General features: G+C 36.2%; 1 protein-coding gene across 4 annotated transcripts in view; it reads left to right on the top strand.

Moving 5' to 3' along the window:
- Positions 1–14,798, top strand: part of LOC125266920 (RNA-binding protein Musashi homolog 1) — a 41,347-nt gene that overhangs the window by 505 nt on the left and 26,044 nt on the right. For 2 of the 4 annotated variants that reach the window (XM_048188048.1, XM_048188049.1), the window contains exons 2-6: positions 332–372; positions 988–1,069; positions 1,168–1,252; positions 11,543–11,633; positions 13,296–13,321. In XM_048188048.1, coding sequence (XP_048044005.1) covers positions 332–372; positions 988–1,069; positions 1,168–1,252; positions 11,543–11,633; positions 13,296–13,321 — 325 coding nt within the window. The remainder of the gene's footprint in view (positions 1–331; positions 373–987; positions 1,070–1,167; positions 1,253–11,542; positions 11,634–13,295; positions 13,322–14,798) is intronic. The other 2 variants (XM_048188050.1, XM_048188051.1) reach the window with 1 other exon arrangement.

Raw genomic sequence — 14,798 nt, 5'->3', positions numbered from 1 at the left:
CTCTGTCCAGGACGCGCGCGGTTACATTGTTTCCATCTGTTACATTCGGAAGTGTTACATTGTTTCCAGCACGTTATATTTTTACATTCCGTTTCGCCCTTTCAAAAGGGGATGATCGAACTTGTTACTTTTTAGAGGAGATGAAATCATTAATTCTGCGATTCATTGGAAATAACGGCACCCATCCATCCATCATGGCCGAATTTCACTTTTCCACTTGATTTATTGTTATTTTGTGGGGTTGATTGCTGTATTTACACGTGCATCAGTAATCAATAGCGTTTCAGGAGACTTTCAGATGTCTGATCTGGCTCTCTTTTTCACCTTTCAGCAAAATGTTCATCGGCGGGCTGAGCTGGCAGACGACACAAGGTGAGACACGCGTGATCCTCTGTCCTGCGTGCTACTTCCACAAAAACTCCCGTGCACGGGTTGCTCTGAGCATATAGGAGCATGTTTTCTTTCTATATGTTTGTTTGGCTAGAGACAGAAAGCAAATAGTTCACGCTCCGTGAAATCAAAGCGTGCATTCAACGCACGAGCCGTAACGTGCTACACAGAGGAAGATTTATAGATCAATTCTTGACATGTTTAGTGATAAAACTTCTCTGGAAATACTTCTTCGAAAGCTACAGACGAGCTATAGGGTATGATGAGCTCGTGGTGATTTGAGGTGAACGCAAGGGCGCTAGCGAGGAAGAGCACTGATGTGGCTGAATAAATGCAACACGCAGAGTGGAAAATCTCTACACTGTGTATGCCTGCCTTGTTATTCAAATAGCCAGCTTAACTTCGAACATTATAATAAGAATGCTTACCAGAGCTTTCTAATGAGCACTATTGTCGAGATGCAAAGTGCTCACAGATGGGCAGTCTGACAACACTGAACTAGTAGCAGCAAATCTTTTTGTTTAAGGTCCATCAAACATGATTTGTGTCACTAAACTTGTGTTATCGAGTAAATGCATTGTGTTTTTCTTTCTCCAGAGGGACTGAAGGAATACTTTTGTAAATTCGGCGAGGTGAAGGAGTGTATGGTGATGCGGGATCCGGTTACGAAGCGGTCGAGGTGAGGGGGAGGCGCGCGCACATCCACTGCTGACTTGTTTGTGTGTTTGTAACTTAATTCTTATGCGTAATGTGTGTGCATGCGCTGCTTTTGCGCAGGGGGTTTGGATTTGTCACCTATGTAGACCAGACCGGAGTGGATAAAGTTTTGGCCCAAAACAGACACGAGTTGGATTCAAAAACAGTGAGTTTATCATTTTTATTATGCTGTATAGCAGTTCATTTACTATAAATGCTCACACATTGCATGCTTTTTTCTTCTAAAATGATCCAGAATTCTGCAGTGTGGCCTAGTACTATGTTCTGTGAGGGTCAGGGTTTCATCCCACCTTGCGTCAGTTACTGACTTTTGAAGCAGTTCGCCTCATATTCTTTAGTTTATTCCCTTGCAAGACTTGAGCACTTCAATGGGATGAATGCTTGGCGGTGGTTTTCGTTTCCTAAGATCATTTTAACTCCACATGCACGAGGCGCGAGGTCCGTTCCAGCAGGTCTGTCTGGCGCAGAGCGCGCCACATGAAAGCGTTCTTTCTCGCTTTTCATCGTCATGGCAACCAGGGGAGCGAAACGGGGCAGAATCAAACTTTTCTAAATCTTCTAGGATTCGATCAACATTCCAAAAGTGTTGTGCAGACACATAAGAACCGCTGTAAATCGCCGAGAGTTAAGTTTTGTTATTACTAAACGTATTATAGAACTTTACCATGCTAAGATGGTATTATTTGAAGTACCATTTCACTATTATGGTATCTTTCAAAATAACACAGTATTATTATCATTAAACCACTGCCACAGAATCAGAATCCTTTTTTATCCGTTTGTACTTGTGATGTATAATTCACTGTAGTCACATTTCACGCTGTTCGTAAGTGTATTTTTCTTTTATTTATACACTAAAGAGATTTAGATAGCCACAATGTAGAAAATTTGTGAATTTAATTTGCATCAGCATCACATAATTTACATCACTTGTACCAAAATTGTTCATTGTTCAAAAATGTTATTAAAAATGATTTCATCAGTAAGTCAAGACAACTTATATTTTTGCATTACTTTAACTTGCAAAAACAATTTAATTTTTTTGTAAGTTATGTGAGATTCAACATGATTTTTCAAAAGTCAGTTTAATGTAAGTTTGAAATGACTTGTACAGACAATTTGATAACACTTAAAAATGTAAGGCAACAACTGAACTTAAGTTTTTAAGTTGAAATAGGTTGAAATATATTAAATGAACTGGATAGGTAGAACAATATGCAATAAACAATGCATAAACCACAGGAGAAGTGATTTACCAGCCAAACACATTGCTAAAAGTTATATATTAGTATTAATAGCCATATTACCTATTGACAGGCAAATTAATTGTGAAGTTTGATTGGACAAACAGCCTTTGACATCAAATGTAGAGCTTTTCCTCATCCATTTTAACAGTTTAGCTTGTAAATTTTGCTATTATGTTGACTATGCATGTTTGCATTTTATTATATTCGTTTATTGTTTTATCCCTGATGTCTGTGACCCGATCAGAACAGATGTGTACCTCTTTTTTGGGATGCAACCCACCAGTTGAGATCCTTGACTACACTGGTAATGGCATGGTATATGGCATCAAAATATATATATATATTTTAAAATACTATACACTCTTAAAAAATAAATGTTCTAAACATGGGTGTTTTCACAGTGCAGAACCATTTTTGGTTCCCCAAAGAACCTTTTAAAAGAGCCATTATTTTTCTTACATTTTAATAACCCAAAGAAACTTTGTCCACTATAAAGAACCTTTTGTGGAATGCAAAGGTTCCGTAAATGTTAAAGGTTCTTTATGGAACCATCAATCAATGCCAATAAAGAACCTTTACTTTAGTGATGAATGTAGTGATGGTTTTAAATGACATGGAAGCGACCTATAATACTATGAAACCAAATACATTTTGAATTCGCTCCAGCACTTTTTGTCCACTTTTGACCACATTGCACAGAGTATCGTGCTAGCCAGTAGCTCTATTTGAATAAGCACCCAGGTCGTGTTTGAATATGTGAGTCCTGGGACGTCATTGATGGTCTTTGTCAGAACTGTGTGGGTGTGTCAGCAGACAAAACCAGCCAGAGCTTTACTATAGAGATGGCACAGACAGACCACTTACAAGGTGTGTGTGTAAATGGGGTTGTGTTTGTTTGTTGTCAAATGTGGGCTGTGTTGTGGCCTGTTCCTAGTCTTTTCTCATTAAAGAATGAGGCTAGCTGAATCATGTTTAGACGCATTTATTTGCAGCCAGAGTATTTACAACTATTAATGGTGACTCTGCGCAGAGAGACTCAGCCTGGCAACACTCCAGTCTCTTGGGTTTGGTCGCCATGTGGGACTATCATCACCATAACAACTTTGTTGGTTATATCCGAGAGTGTCACACACTTAACCACAGCCATTAACCACCGTGACCCTGTATAAAAGCCCTGATATACTCACAGCGAAGTTATTTTCGTTCCTTGCTTAAGGGGTAAAAAGAAGTTTGAAATACCGGCGTTTAATGAAAATGTAAATATGTGCTGCGCTCTTTCCTGTCAATAACAAAGTAAACACACCACTAAAATGACAGCAGTGAAAAAGCATGTGATCATAGAGATGAGGATGTTTGCACCAGCTCTGAGATTCAGCACTCCAGTCAAATCACGTCACGTTTATTTACATAGCACTTTATACAGTAGGTTGCATTTAAAGCAAAGCAGCATGAAAAAGTGTCAGTCTCACTTTCAGTTGGAAATGCAACTTCACTGTCCACTATAAATTAGAGATGCACCGATATATCGGCCAATAATCGGTATCGGCCGATAAAAGCAAATTTTCACACGATTGGCTATCGGCTGATAATTTGAAAACGGGGCCAATAGTCAGGGCCGATACAACCTGTCAATCAACAGAGGGCAGGAAAATGCACTAAATTAGTGCTTTGTGTAAAGAAAATGCTAAGAAACCAGTTTGATGTTCAATATTAATAGTAATTATATGAATTAATAACAGTCAGAAAGTTAAGAAATATTAATTTAATCTTCAGAATTTAGTTAATGTGTGTTAATATTAATTTGAGGAATGTGTTTGTTTATAACTGATAGCAGTTACTCTGAAACAAGTTGATGAAATGGAGAGAATAAAGTATTTATTTGCATTTCTTTCAAAATATTAATGATTAATTATAATGAAATTATTATTAATTTAGAAGAAGGTATAAAAGGCAGAAGAAAAATACTGGTATTAGTACACTCTGAATAATCGGTGGAGAAATGTAGTATCGGTGCATCTCTACTATAAAGCAGCTCTCCTGTGTTCGTGTTTGTTTTCGCGTCTGACCTCGACAGACTGAACTGAAGAAATGAACCGATTTCCACAGCAAAGAAGGTGGAGCCTCGGAGCCACGCCTACTTATTACATAATCAATTAGCTTGAAGTATATCTGGGCCTTAAAGGGATAGTTCACCCAAAATTAAAATTCTGTCAGTTTCTCACCCTCAAGTTGTTCCAAACCTGTATGAGTTTCTTTATTCTTCTGAACACAAAAGATATTTTGAAGAATGTTGGCAACCAAAGTAATCAGTTGTTGATCCCCCATTGACTTCCGTTTTATGAAAAAAAAAAAAACATTTTTACAATGGAATTCTCTGGGGACCAGAAACTGTTTGTTTACCAACATTCTTCAAAATATCTTCTTTTGTGTTCAGCTGAAGAAGTAAAGAAATTTGTACAGGCTTAGAACAACTTGAGGGTGAGTAAATGATGAAAGAATTTTCATTTTTTGGGTGAACTATCCCTTTAAGAGATGCACTTAATGGTGTAATGTATATTAATCTCTTTATTTTCTGTTTTGAAAAATGGATGGCATCATAGTTGCATCATATCGAGCAAATATATGTTGTGAAGTCTGAAGTATATTTTTTGTTTTAATTCAGTAAGGAATAAGGACAGATTGACACATAACGCTCAAGAGCAATGTTGTCTAGAATATAATACTCTGTGGCTACTTAAAGTCGACCTGAAGAGACGTTTTTTTCAGAACGTGATGTACTGACCAGTGAAACAGAATATTCAGTGGGAGAAAATATAGGCCAGGACTTATCCTTTGATAGAACTTACAACTAGGAAAAAAATTGTCTAAAAGAGTGATTCATTTTTATGAAGACATTTTTTCCCCCCTGTGGTATAACATTAATGTTAATCACATATCATTTATCTTCTGAAATGAGCAGTTGTTCATATTTTAGGCAACAACTAGAGGAAGTTTGTATGCAAACTTAAACTACTGTTCAGAAGTTTGGGGTCAGTGAGACTTTTTAAAAAAGAAATTATTGTTTTTTTAAGTAAGGATGCATTCACTTGATCAAAAATGTCATTTATAATGTTACAAATGATTTCTATTTCAAATAAATGTTGTTCTTTTGAACATCAAAGAATCCTGAAAAAAAAAAATGCTATCACGGTTTTCACAAAAATATGAAGCAGCACAACTGTTTTCAACATTGATAATAATAAGAAATGAGCTGCAAATCAGCATATTAATATGATTTCTGCAGGATATTGTGACACTGAAGACTGGAGTAATGATGCTGAAAATTCAGCTCTGCAATCACAGAAATAAATTGCATTTAAAAAAGCAGTTCTTTTAAATTGCAATAATATTTCACATGCTTTTACTGTATTTGTGATCAAATAAATGCAGCCTTGGTGATGAGCATAAGAGACTTCTTCTAAACCGACCCGACCTTTTGAACGTCAGGACATAAAAACACTGGGATTCTGATAGCTGTGATCATGTAAATCTCCATTACAGGTATAGCCTAGTAAGTAAAGCTTGATTTCTGTGTGCTGTGATGCAAAGGCTAACCAGTGAGGTAATTGCGTATTGACGGTTTGAATGACCCTTTCGCATGGTATTTGAGCCTGTGTTGTGGTAATGTTTTGGTGGGGTCGCTGGGGGGGATGCTGTGGGTTATTAGGTCACTCCAGTGGGGTCTGAAAGGCTGCGTGGGGAGGGATCCACAATAACAGGAAGCAATTTTGATAGATAAGACTATTGTGAAAACAGCTCCTCGTCCACTTTCAGCTGCGTTTTGAGATTCCAGAGGAACTGCAGAAGAATCGGCAGCAGTCTGTAACACAGATGGCAGTATGTGCCGTTTTTATTCGATATTTGATGTGGTGCTTGTGTAGAGAACTGTAAAGTTTTGCATGTAACAGTAAAGCGTTTCCATGCCGTCCTTCCTTATTTAACATTTTTCATCTTTCTCTCGAGTGTTTTCCTGTTTCTTGCTTTTGCCATCCACGCAAGGAAATGAAAAGAAGATATTGTGAGCGACGCAGAGAGTCTGTGTTGAAAACAGAAAGAATGTGCCATGCTGAGAGTGTTTTTTCATGCTATCGGCCCTCAGAAGAAAGAATGAAAGAGGATAGGTTGGTAGAGGGGTGTCTGAGTTCTGGAAACGAGAGGTCATATGGTCAAATCTCATAAAAATAAGGCTAAATTAAAACAGACATGACAGAATGTGAATTTCAACCGAGTTAAGCAACAACGACCGTGTGAAAAATATGTGGGAGTTTTATTTTTGTGTGTTTGTGTAAATCTTTTTTTGGACATCAATGTTGCACATTGTCTTGAAATGTGTAATATTGATTTTTAACTTTAGTTTTTAAAATGCTTGCCTGTCCAAAACCTGATGCTATATGATATATGGTTGGCTAAGGCATTCTACAGTTCCAAATGACACACTATGTACTTAAGCTCTATGTCTGGTGTATGAATTTAATAAGGTTATTTTGTCATTCAGAATTAGAGTCTGATTGCTTCCCGCTACGTAATTAAAGCTGCGACAGTCGAGTGCATGAAGTGTTCAACATTCCACATTTTTTTTCGGTTAATTAAGTGCATCATCTGGGTATTTAAAGTACCTCTAGTGAAAAATAAATATACCAAAATGTGTTTGAAATACAATACAAGTATACTACAAATACATTTACATATTTATGTGCTAAATAAAAATACCCTGCAATTGTTCTTTTGGTATACTAAACTGGTATACGTAAAGTCTGCTAAACTGAAACAACTAATTTTGTACTTAATGCACTTTAATTGTGTGGAAGTAGAGCTGAGGTCCAACTAAACAGTGTATCTGATTGTGTTAAAGTGTAACCATTGCAAGTATACTTCAGGTAATATCTTGCATTTAAAGACTGATTTTATACAAAGATCATACAATCCTTATTAACAGTGATATTAAAATATATTTTAGGTATAATATTAAGAAATGTGCATTATGCAATAAAGAAATACTCCAAATAAAGTTTAATTATAATTTTATGTAAGTAAGTCTTAAGTGATATGTCAATAAATATATTAATGGATTTGAAGTATACTTAGTATGAAATGCGTTTTAAATAGATTTTGGTATAGATTTTTTTTTTTACTAGGGTACCAGCCAAGAGATTCCACTCTTTCTGTGATATTCTGGCTTCTTGGATATTGCTAGAGTTCCTCCTTCAGTGTAAGTGTGGATTTTTTTTTTCAGCTGTTTAGTCACCTGTTTTACATTTCTCAGCAGTTTGCACAATTTGATGCATCATTCATGTCTGTAGCACAAATGGTGTAGAATGAGTTACACAGCTAATTTTAATATTTAGTGTTTGGGGTTTGTTCAAATCAGGACCATAACCACCATAGGCATGGAGGGGGACAAGTCCCCCTCAATAATTGGAAATGTCCAAATTGTCCCCCTCAATATTTTATATTTCTTAATGCTGCTCTTCATTACGCACTGGTCTGTTTGTTAGGATGACAGACAGTTTAAAAAGTTACATTTTTATGCTGGTCTGCCTCAGCGGTCTAACAGCGTTCATCAATGTCAAAATGATGTCCAATCAGATCAAAGAAGGCGGGACTTACTATTCACGGAAGACGAGTGTGAATTCCGACGCGACTCTTTTAGTTTTTACAGTGAAAGCAAAAAACAACAAAAACAACGACTTTATTCAACAATTTCTTCTCTTCTCTGATGTAGTGAACGCAGTGCAGCACTTTCAGATTCTACATCAGAACATATATATTTTGATCTGCGTTTGTCAAATGAGGTTAGTTTGGTTCAATATTTGAACTTCAATTAAACTTATTTGTGTAGCAAAAGATATATATATATATATATATATATATATATATATATATATATATATATATATATATATTGTATGTTCAGATATTCATACAACTAAATATTCTAGTTTTGTGAAATTGTTCGAAAATGCTGGTGCTGGCTAGAAACAGTTAAAAATGCTGCTTAATAAACATCCAGTTTTGCAATAAACAAATAGGAAATTTGTTTGTTCATTCATTCCTGAAATTGCTTTTTCAAGTTTATTGCACATTCAGCTCAGATATGCTTGTTTAGCCATGTACTATAAGAAGTATTGATAATACAGTGATCAAATCTTCTAGACTCAGTGGCGTTTGGTGGAAATGAACTGCTATTTTTCTAGCAATAGACTCAAAAATGAAAGCATAGTAAAAAAAATGTGTGCCTCTTTATAGCTTGTGGCTTGATGTGTTTATACATTTACCTCTGAGCTTATCGTGTAATGATGAAGACTTTTTTCCTGGAATTTCAGCTTTTGAAAAACGTTGAAGTTCGCAATTCAAGACTAGGGACATTCCTGTGTAGTGTATTGTGCAGAACTGGTACAAGGACACTTGAAATGATTTGGATGAGAGTCCCGTTGGAGGCCTTGAGTGCGTCATTGACGTGTAAGAGTGTGTATGGCGGTTTAGCGGTAGATTCTGGAGATTAGCTCTCAAATGCTAAAGGCATGAGGAGGTTCGGGCCGCGGGACAGAGGGGAGAGAGAGAGAGAGAGAGAATTCCCTGTCCGTAATTAGTATGGATCGCCAAAGCAACTAATCGGATTGAGGGAAACAAACTGGATTGCATTTCCGAGGTAGATTCATGGCTGAAGCCAAAGCCTCTCCTGAGATTTTGCATGGTGTCAGCACACACACACTCTCACCTCTGTTCCATCTTGGTCACGGTGTGGGGTTGTTGAGCCTCATTAACGAGCATCGTTAGCTAATTGCTTTGCCATTGTTCACTCATGCACAGTGACCTTGATGGCCCAGTCCCATATACAGCAGCAGTTCTCCTCCACCAGCAGATATTCAAACACCTTAATGCAGTCTGTATGTTAATGATGCACTGATATAGAAATATTGGCCTATTTATGTAAGTATTGCATATTATGGTTTACAGGATTAGTTCACTTTCAAATAAAATTTTCCTGATAATTTACTCACCCCCATGTCATCCAAGATGTTCATGTCTTTCTTTATTCATTCGAAAAGAAATTAAGGTTTTTGATGGAAAAAACTAAACTGGCGCTGCGTTCGTTCCGCAAGTAGAATAGGGAAGGTTTAGGACATACAGCTTTTTGAAGAATACGAAAGTGCAGTTTTGGCAGAAGCACTTGGATTCGTTTATATAAAGCATATACAATTACATTTTTTTCGAAAATGACTGATCGTTTCTATGTCTAGATAAGACCCTTATTCCTCGTCTGGTATCGTTTAAAGCTCTTTGAAGCTGCACTGAAACTGTAATTTTGACCTTCAACCGTTTGGATTCCATTGAAGTCCACTATAAGGAGAAAAATCCTGGAATGTTTTCATCAAAAACTTTAATTTCTTTTCAACTGATGAAAGAAAGACATGAACATCTTGGATGACATGGGGGTGAGTAAATTATCAGGAAAATTGTATTTGAAAGTGAACTAATCCTTTAAATATGTGCCTGCTTGAGCATGAGGGATCCATCCATCCATCCATCCATCCTTTATGTAATCATATATAATAATATTATTATAATATAAATATGTAGCATTCCTATAGGTATACACTCTTTGCAGAAAAGGTTCAGTTCAGTGAGGTTCAATATGCTGGGTTAAAAATAACCCAAGTTGGGTTTAAAATGGACAAACCCATTGATTGGGTTGTTTTAACTCAGTGTTTGGGTTAAATGTTTGCCCAACCTGGGCAGTTTTATTTAACTTGGCTAATGTTTAAAAATTACTGTATTGCTTGTTAAAAATGAACCCAAAGTATGTTGGAAATTAACATTTATCAATAAGTTTCATGAATAATAATTAAACAATAAACATTTCTTAAATTGCTTATTAATAAATGTTCATGTTTTGATTATTATTGTTGCCTCTAGTAATTATGTGTCTGATTTTTAATTTCCAACCTATTTTGGGTTCATTTTAAGCCAGACATATAGTCATTTTTAAACAATAGTTGGGTTAAATAAAACTGCCCAGCATGTTGGGCAAACATTTAACCCAACCGCTGTGTTTATCTATATTTAACCCAACTTGGGTTTTTTTTTTTTTAACCCAGCATTTTTTTTAGAGTGTAGAAATATAAAGAACTAAAGAATGCCAAAAATATTCCAAATAAGGAGAAATGTCTTAAATGATTGCATAATACTTTCATGTTTAATGTGTTATTTCATTTTTTCCCCCACTGATAAAGTATGTTTACAAGCCATTTAATTCATAAAATGTTATGAAAATTAAAAATGAATGAAAGCAAAATTAATTAAAACTAAATCCATAAAATGATCCCATGCTGAGAACCTCTAAAAGGTTCAATATATATGAAGCACCTGAAGGAACCCTTTGAGGTTCTATATAGAACTTTTCCTTTAAGACTGTAATATTACAATTCTGACATTTTCCCTTGTAATTATGTTTTTTAGTGTACTTATGATATTTTAAGTCCATTAAAGGGTTTAGCAAAGTAACAGCACACCTTGAGAACTCATTAATGTCTGTAGCACAATTTTAGTACTCGTTAAGAGGTTTGTTCAAATCACTGATACTAACACTAACTCTATGAGTGATGATAGTGATGGTAACTTTGCATGAAGGAACTTTAAAGAGTGAATATAAGCTCTTGTGTGTGTGTGAAATGAGGTAGAAGCTGATAAAAGAGTGAACAGGAAGTATACTTGTGTAGTTTGGTTTGATTTGTTGATGATTGTGTGGAGTGAAAGGCGAGCTGTGCGTGCGTGTGTGTTTGTGTGTGTGTGTGTGTGTGTGTGTGTGCGCGCACTCATGAGGGGGTGGACCTCTCTCCGTCCCATCTGTTTGGGGTTCATCTTTGTCCTTATAATTAATGAAAGCAGAGGGGGCTTCATGACACACACACACACACACACACACACACACACACACACACACACACACACACAATCAGCACCCTGAGCTTTTCACTAGCAGGTTTTGTTTTAGCTGAATTGCTCCCTCTCTTTCTTCCTTCTCTTTTGTTGTTTTCATTCACTTTTTTTTTTTTTTTGTTTTTGCTGTTTCGTGCTGATTAATTTGCCCTCACCCCCTTCCTGCCTCTCTCTCTCTATCTGTTTTCTCCGTATCTCCTCCCTCTCAGCTCCGAGCAGAGATTGGATGGTGGGATAGGCTTTGCCTGCCCTCAGGCCTGAAAAGAGGATTGTTTGGAAACAGATCTGTTCCAGTAACCTGTAAAAGGAGTAGCCTTCGTCAACACACACACACTCTTGTGTTTCTATCAGTTTGTTCTTTCTGTCTGATAGCAAAACTGTCATTTCTGACCTCATTTTGGATTCTGTAAAGCTTTGGTAATCCACGGATGTTAAGATGTGTTTGAAGGAAACAGGATGATAGCTAGAACCGTATGGTCAGATATTTTTAAAGACAGAACTATACGATTTTTAGTACATTTTTACAAACCCCTAACCCTACACTCTTAAAAATAAAGGTTCTTTTTTGGCATTTATGGTTCCATGGAACCCTTCTATTACACTAAAGATTCTTTATACTGAAAAAAGCTTACTAAGAAAAAAAACAAATAGTGGTTCTTTGGGGAACCAAAAATGGTTCTTCTATGGCATCGCTGTGAATACACCCTTCTGGAAACTTTATTTTTAAGAGTGTAAACATGTTCACCATTATGAATGACTCCTCAAATCATGCTGCTTGTGCTATTGAAATGACTGACATTGCACTAAAAACATCCAAAACATCTTTGGCCCTGTTTCCACCTGGCACAAGTGGATGGTGCTAAATACAGGTGTAAACAGGGTTTAAAATATTTTGACCTCTTTTGACCACTTCCAGAGGTAGTTGAAAACACACTGTTTTAGTAGTGTAGATGCTCAAGTGGTCGAATGCATTCGAACAGCCTTAAAAGACCTTCTACTCTCCGCCTAGTGACCTAATGCGTAATCATTATGGGAAGCGCGTTAGCCTGACGGGATTTAAACTTTGTTGGCTGAAGACCCAAGTTTGGTTTGAAGAGGACAAACATACCAAGCACAATGTTCTCTCACCAATCCTGATTTCTAACAACCACTCGCAGCGTTTGGCCGGTCTTGCGGCTGTCAGAGCAGAAACGAAAGCTGCTGCTCTCCATGTTTTTCTGTCATCTCTGGTTGCGTTCATACGTACATCGAAAGATATGAAAAAGCCCATAAATTTACCCACCCATAGACACTTCCCTCGAAGAAATCAGGACAGAAGTTGAAAGTGGACAAAAGAGGTGGATTAAAACGCAGGTGTAAACGGGAATGTGTCTCCTTTGTCTACTTGTGAGCCGATTGACCAAAATGAATCTTAATACCAGGTGGAAACAGTATGTATCAGGGGATATTTTTGTTTTCTTCAGTAAATGTTAAAATCTAGTTGTTTAGTACTATTGTGATCAAACTTGATTGTAAAGACATTTATAATGTTGCAAAAGACTGTACAGTAGTGTACATAAAACATAACTATTAGAAGCTAAATTGACTAGTACACTGTAAAAAATTATTGTCATGATTTATCACATTTTTTCTTTTGTCAGATCAACTTCAATAATTAATGTGGTTCAGATAACAGAATATTTTGAGTTTCTATTGATTAAACCAATCGCCTTCATTGTATTAACTCAAATTTTTAATTTCAATGAACTCAAAATCAACTTTTTTATGTTAAACCAACAGTGTAGTTTTGCACATGAAAAATCAGTCCTGTAGATTATCAATGCTTTACAGAATACTACAAAATGAGGTTAAAATGATGCTGGTCTACGAGTGGCGTTTTCATTTGGTTAAACTGATTCACACTCATATATCTGACGTGACTTAACATTATGTTTTTGTCTGTTTGGTATTTCTCGTGCACAGGTTGGGACGAGGTTTGGGATCAGAAGGTGACTATGAGTGTAGTCTAGAGATTCTGAGCTGAAATCATAGTACTAAAACTGTAGACACTGGCAAGACCAACATCCTAGAGTCTTGCTGGACCGCACTAATAGAACGCTACTGTATGCTACACGTATGTGAATCTAGTTGGTGTAGACGGTCATTTAGATCAAAGGCAGTGCATAACAGCATGGCATGGGGTGGCTAGAGATGGTTTCTAGAATTAGGATGGAGATCGTCTTGTCTAGTGGGGTTAGTGGTGCTCATGGGAATCAAATTTATGATGCTGATTTTTGTTGATTGGTTCATAAAGCGGAATTAACAAATCTAGGATACGCTCTGAAAAATGCTGGGTTAAAAACAACCCAAGTTGGGTTGAAAATGGACAAACCAAGCGATTGGGTTGTTTTAACCCAGTGGTTGGGTTAAATGTTTGCTGGGCAGTTTTATTTAACCCAGCTATTTTTTAAAAATGACTATATGGCTGGCTTAAAATGAACCCAAAATGGGTTGGAAATTAAAAATCAGACACATAATTACTAGAGGGAACAATAATAATCAAAAGGTGAACATTTATTAATAAGCAATTTAAATAAATGTTTATTGTTTAATTATTCATTAAACTTAATAATAAATAATGTTAATTTACAACATATTTTGGGTTCATTTTAAGCAAGCAATACAGTCATTTTTAAACAATAGTTGAGTTCAATAAAACTATCCAGAAGGTTTGGCAAACATTTAAAACAACCCAATCGCTGGGTTTGTCCATTTTCAACCCAACTTGGGTTGTTTTAAACCCAGCATTTTTAGAGTGTACCTTCTAGATTGCCAGGATACTGATCTATATTTTACTTTACAGGGTTTATTCTCATACAGCTGCTGTCAAGCATCTGGTCAAATATGGTTTACTAATCAACTAGTCTGTAACTTTAATTAAAAAAAAGCTTTTTTTTTCTATTTATTTTTAAGATATATATTTAGGAATCCATATGAATATAACTTGCTCCAGTCTGCATTTTATTGAATCAAATTCTTGTCTTTTTCTTTTTGTTTCCCTGTCAGGGTTTCTAATTGATTTCATTGTGCACAAAGAGTTTTGCGTAGCAAACATTAAACCAACTGTTTCATATTACTGGTTCAAAAACCTGGCAGATTAAGCAATTTTAAAAATATATCCCAACAAATAGGAAGCATTAGTGCTCAAAAAATTAGAATTTCATTGTTTTCAAAATGTATTGATTGATTTTTCTTTCTTTAGTTTTGCAGGATAAAGCACCGGGAATGCCAGGTTGTGCTAACTTCGGCTAATGCTGGTGCTAACCTGTTCATAGTAATGTAAAACTCATAGCTAGAATCAAGTAACAGATGCATATGTTCATCACTTACCAGGTAGTCCAACTTTCTCGCTTACTTTTCTCCTTTTTTGTCCGGTCTCGGTATAAGTTGTGTTGTCAAACCGGACGTGTCAATAAGTTCTTTGTT

This window comes from Megalobrama amblycephala, linkage group LG4 (genome assembly GCF_018812025.1).
Source record: "Megalobrama amblycephala isolate DHTTF-2021 linkage group LG4, ASM1881202v1, whole genome shotgun sequence".
Lineage (NCBI taxonomy): Eukaryota > Metazoa > Chordata > Actinopteri > Cypriniformes > Xenocyprididae > Megalobrama > Megalobrama amblycephala.
Note: the sequence above shows the minus strand (reverse complement) of the source record. Positions and strands in the feature narration are given on the sequence as shown.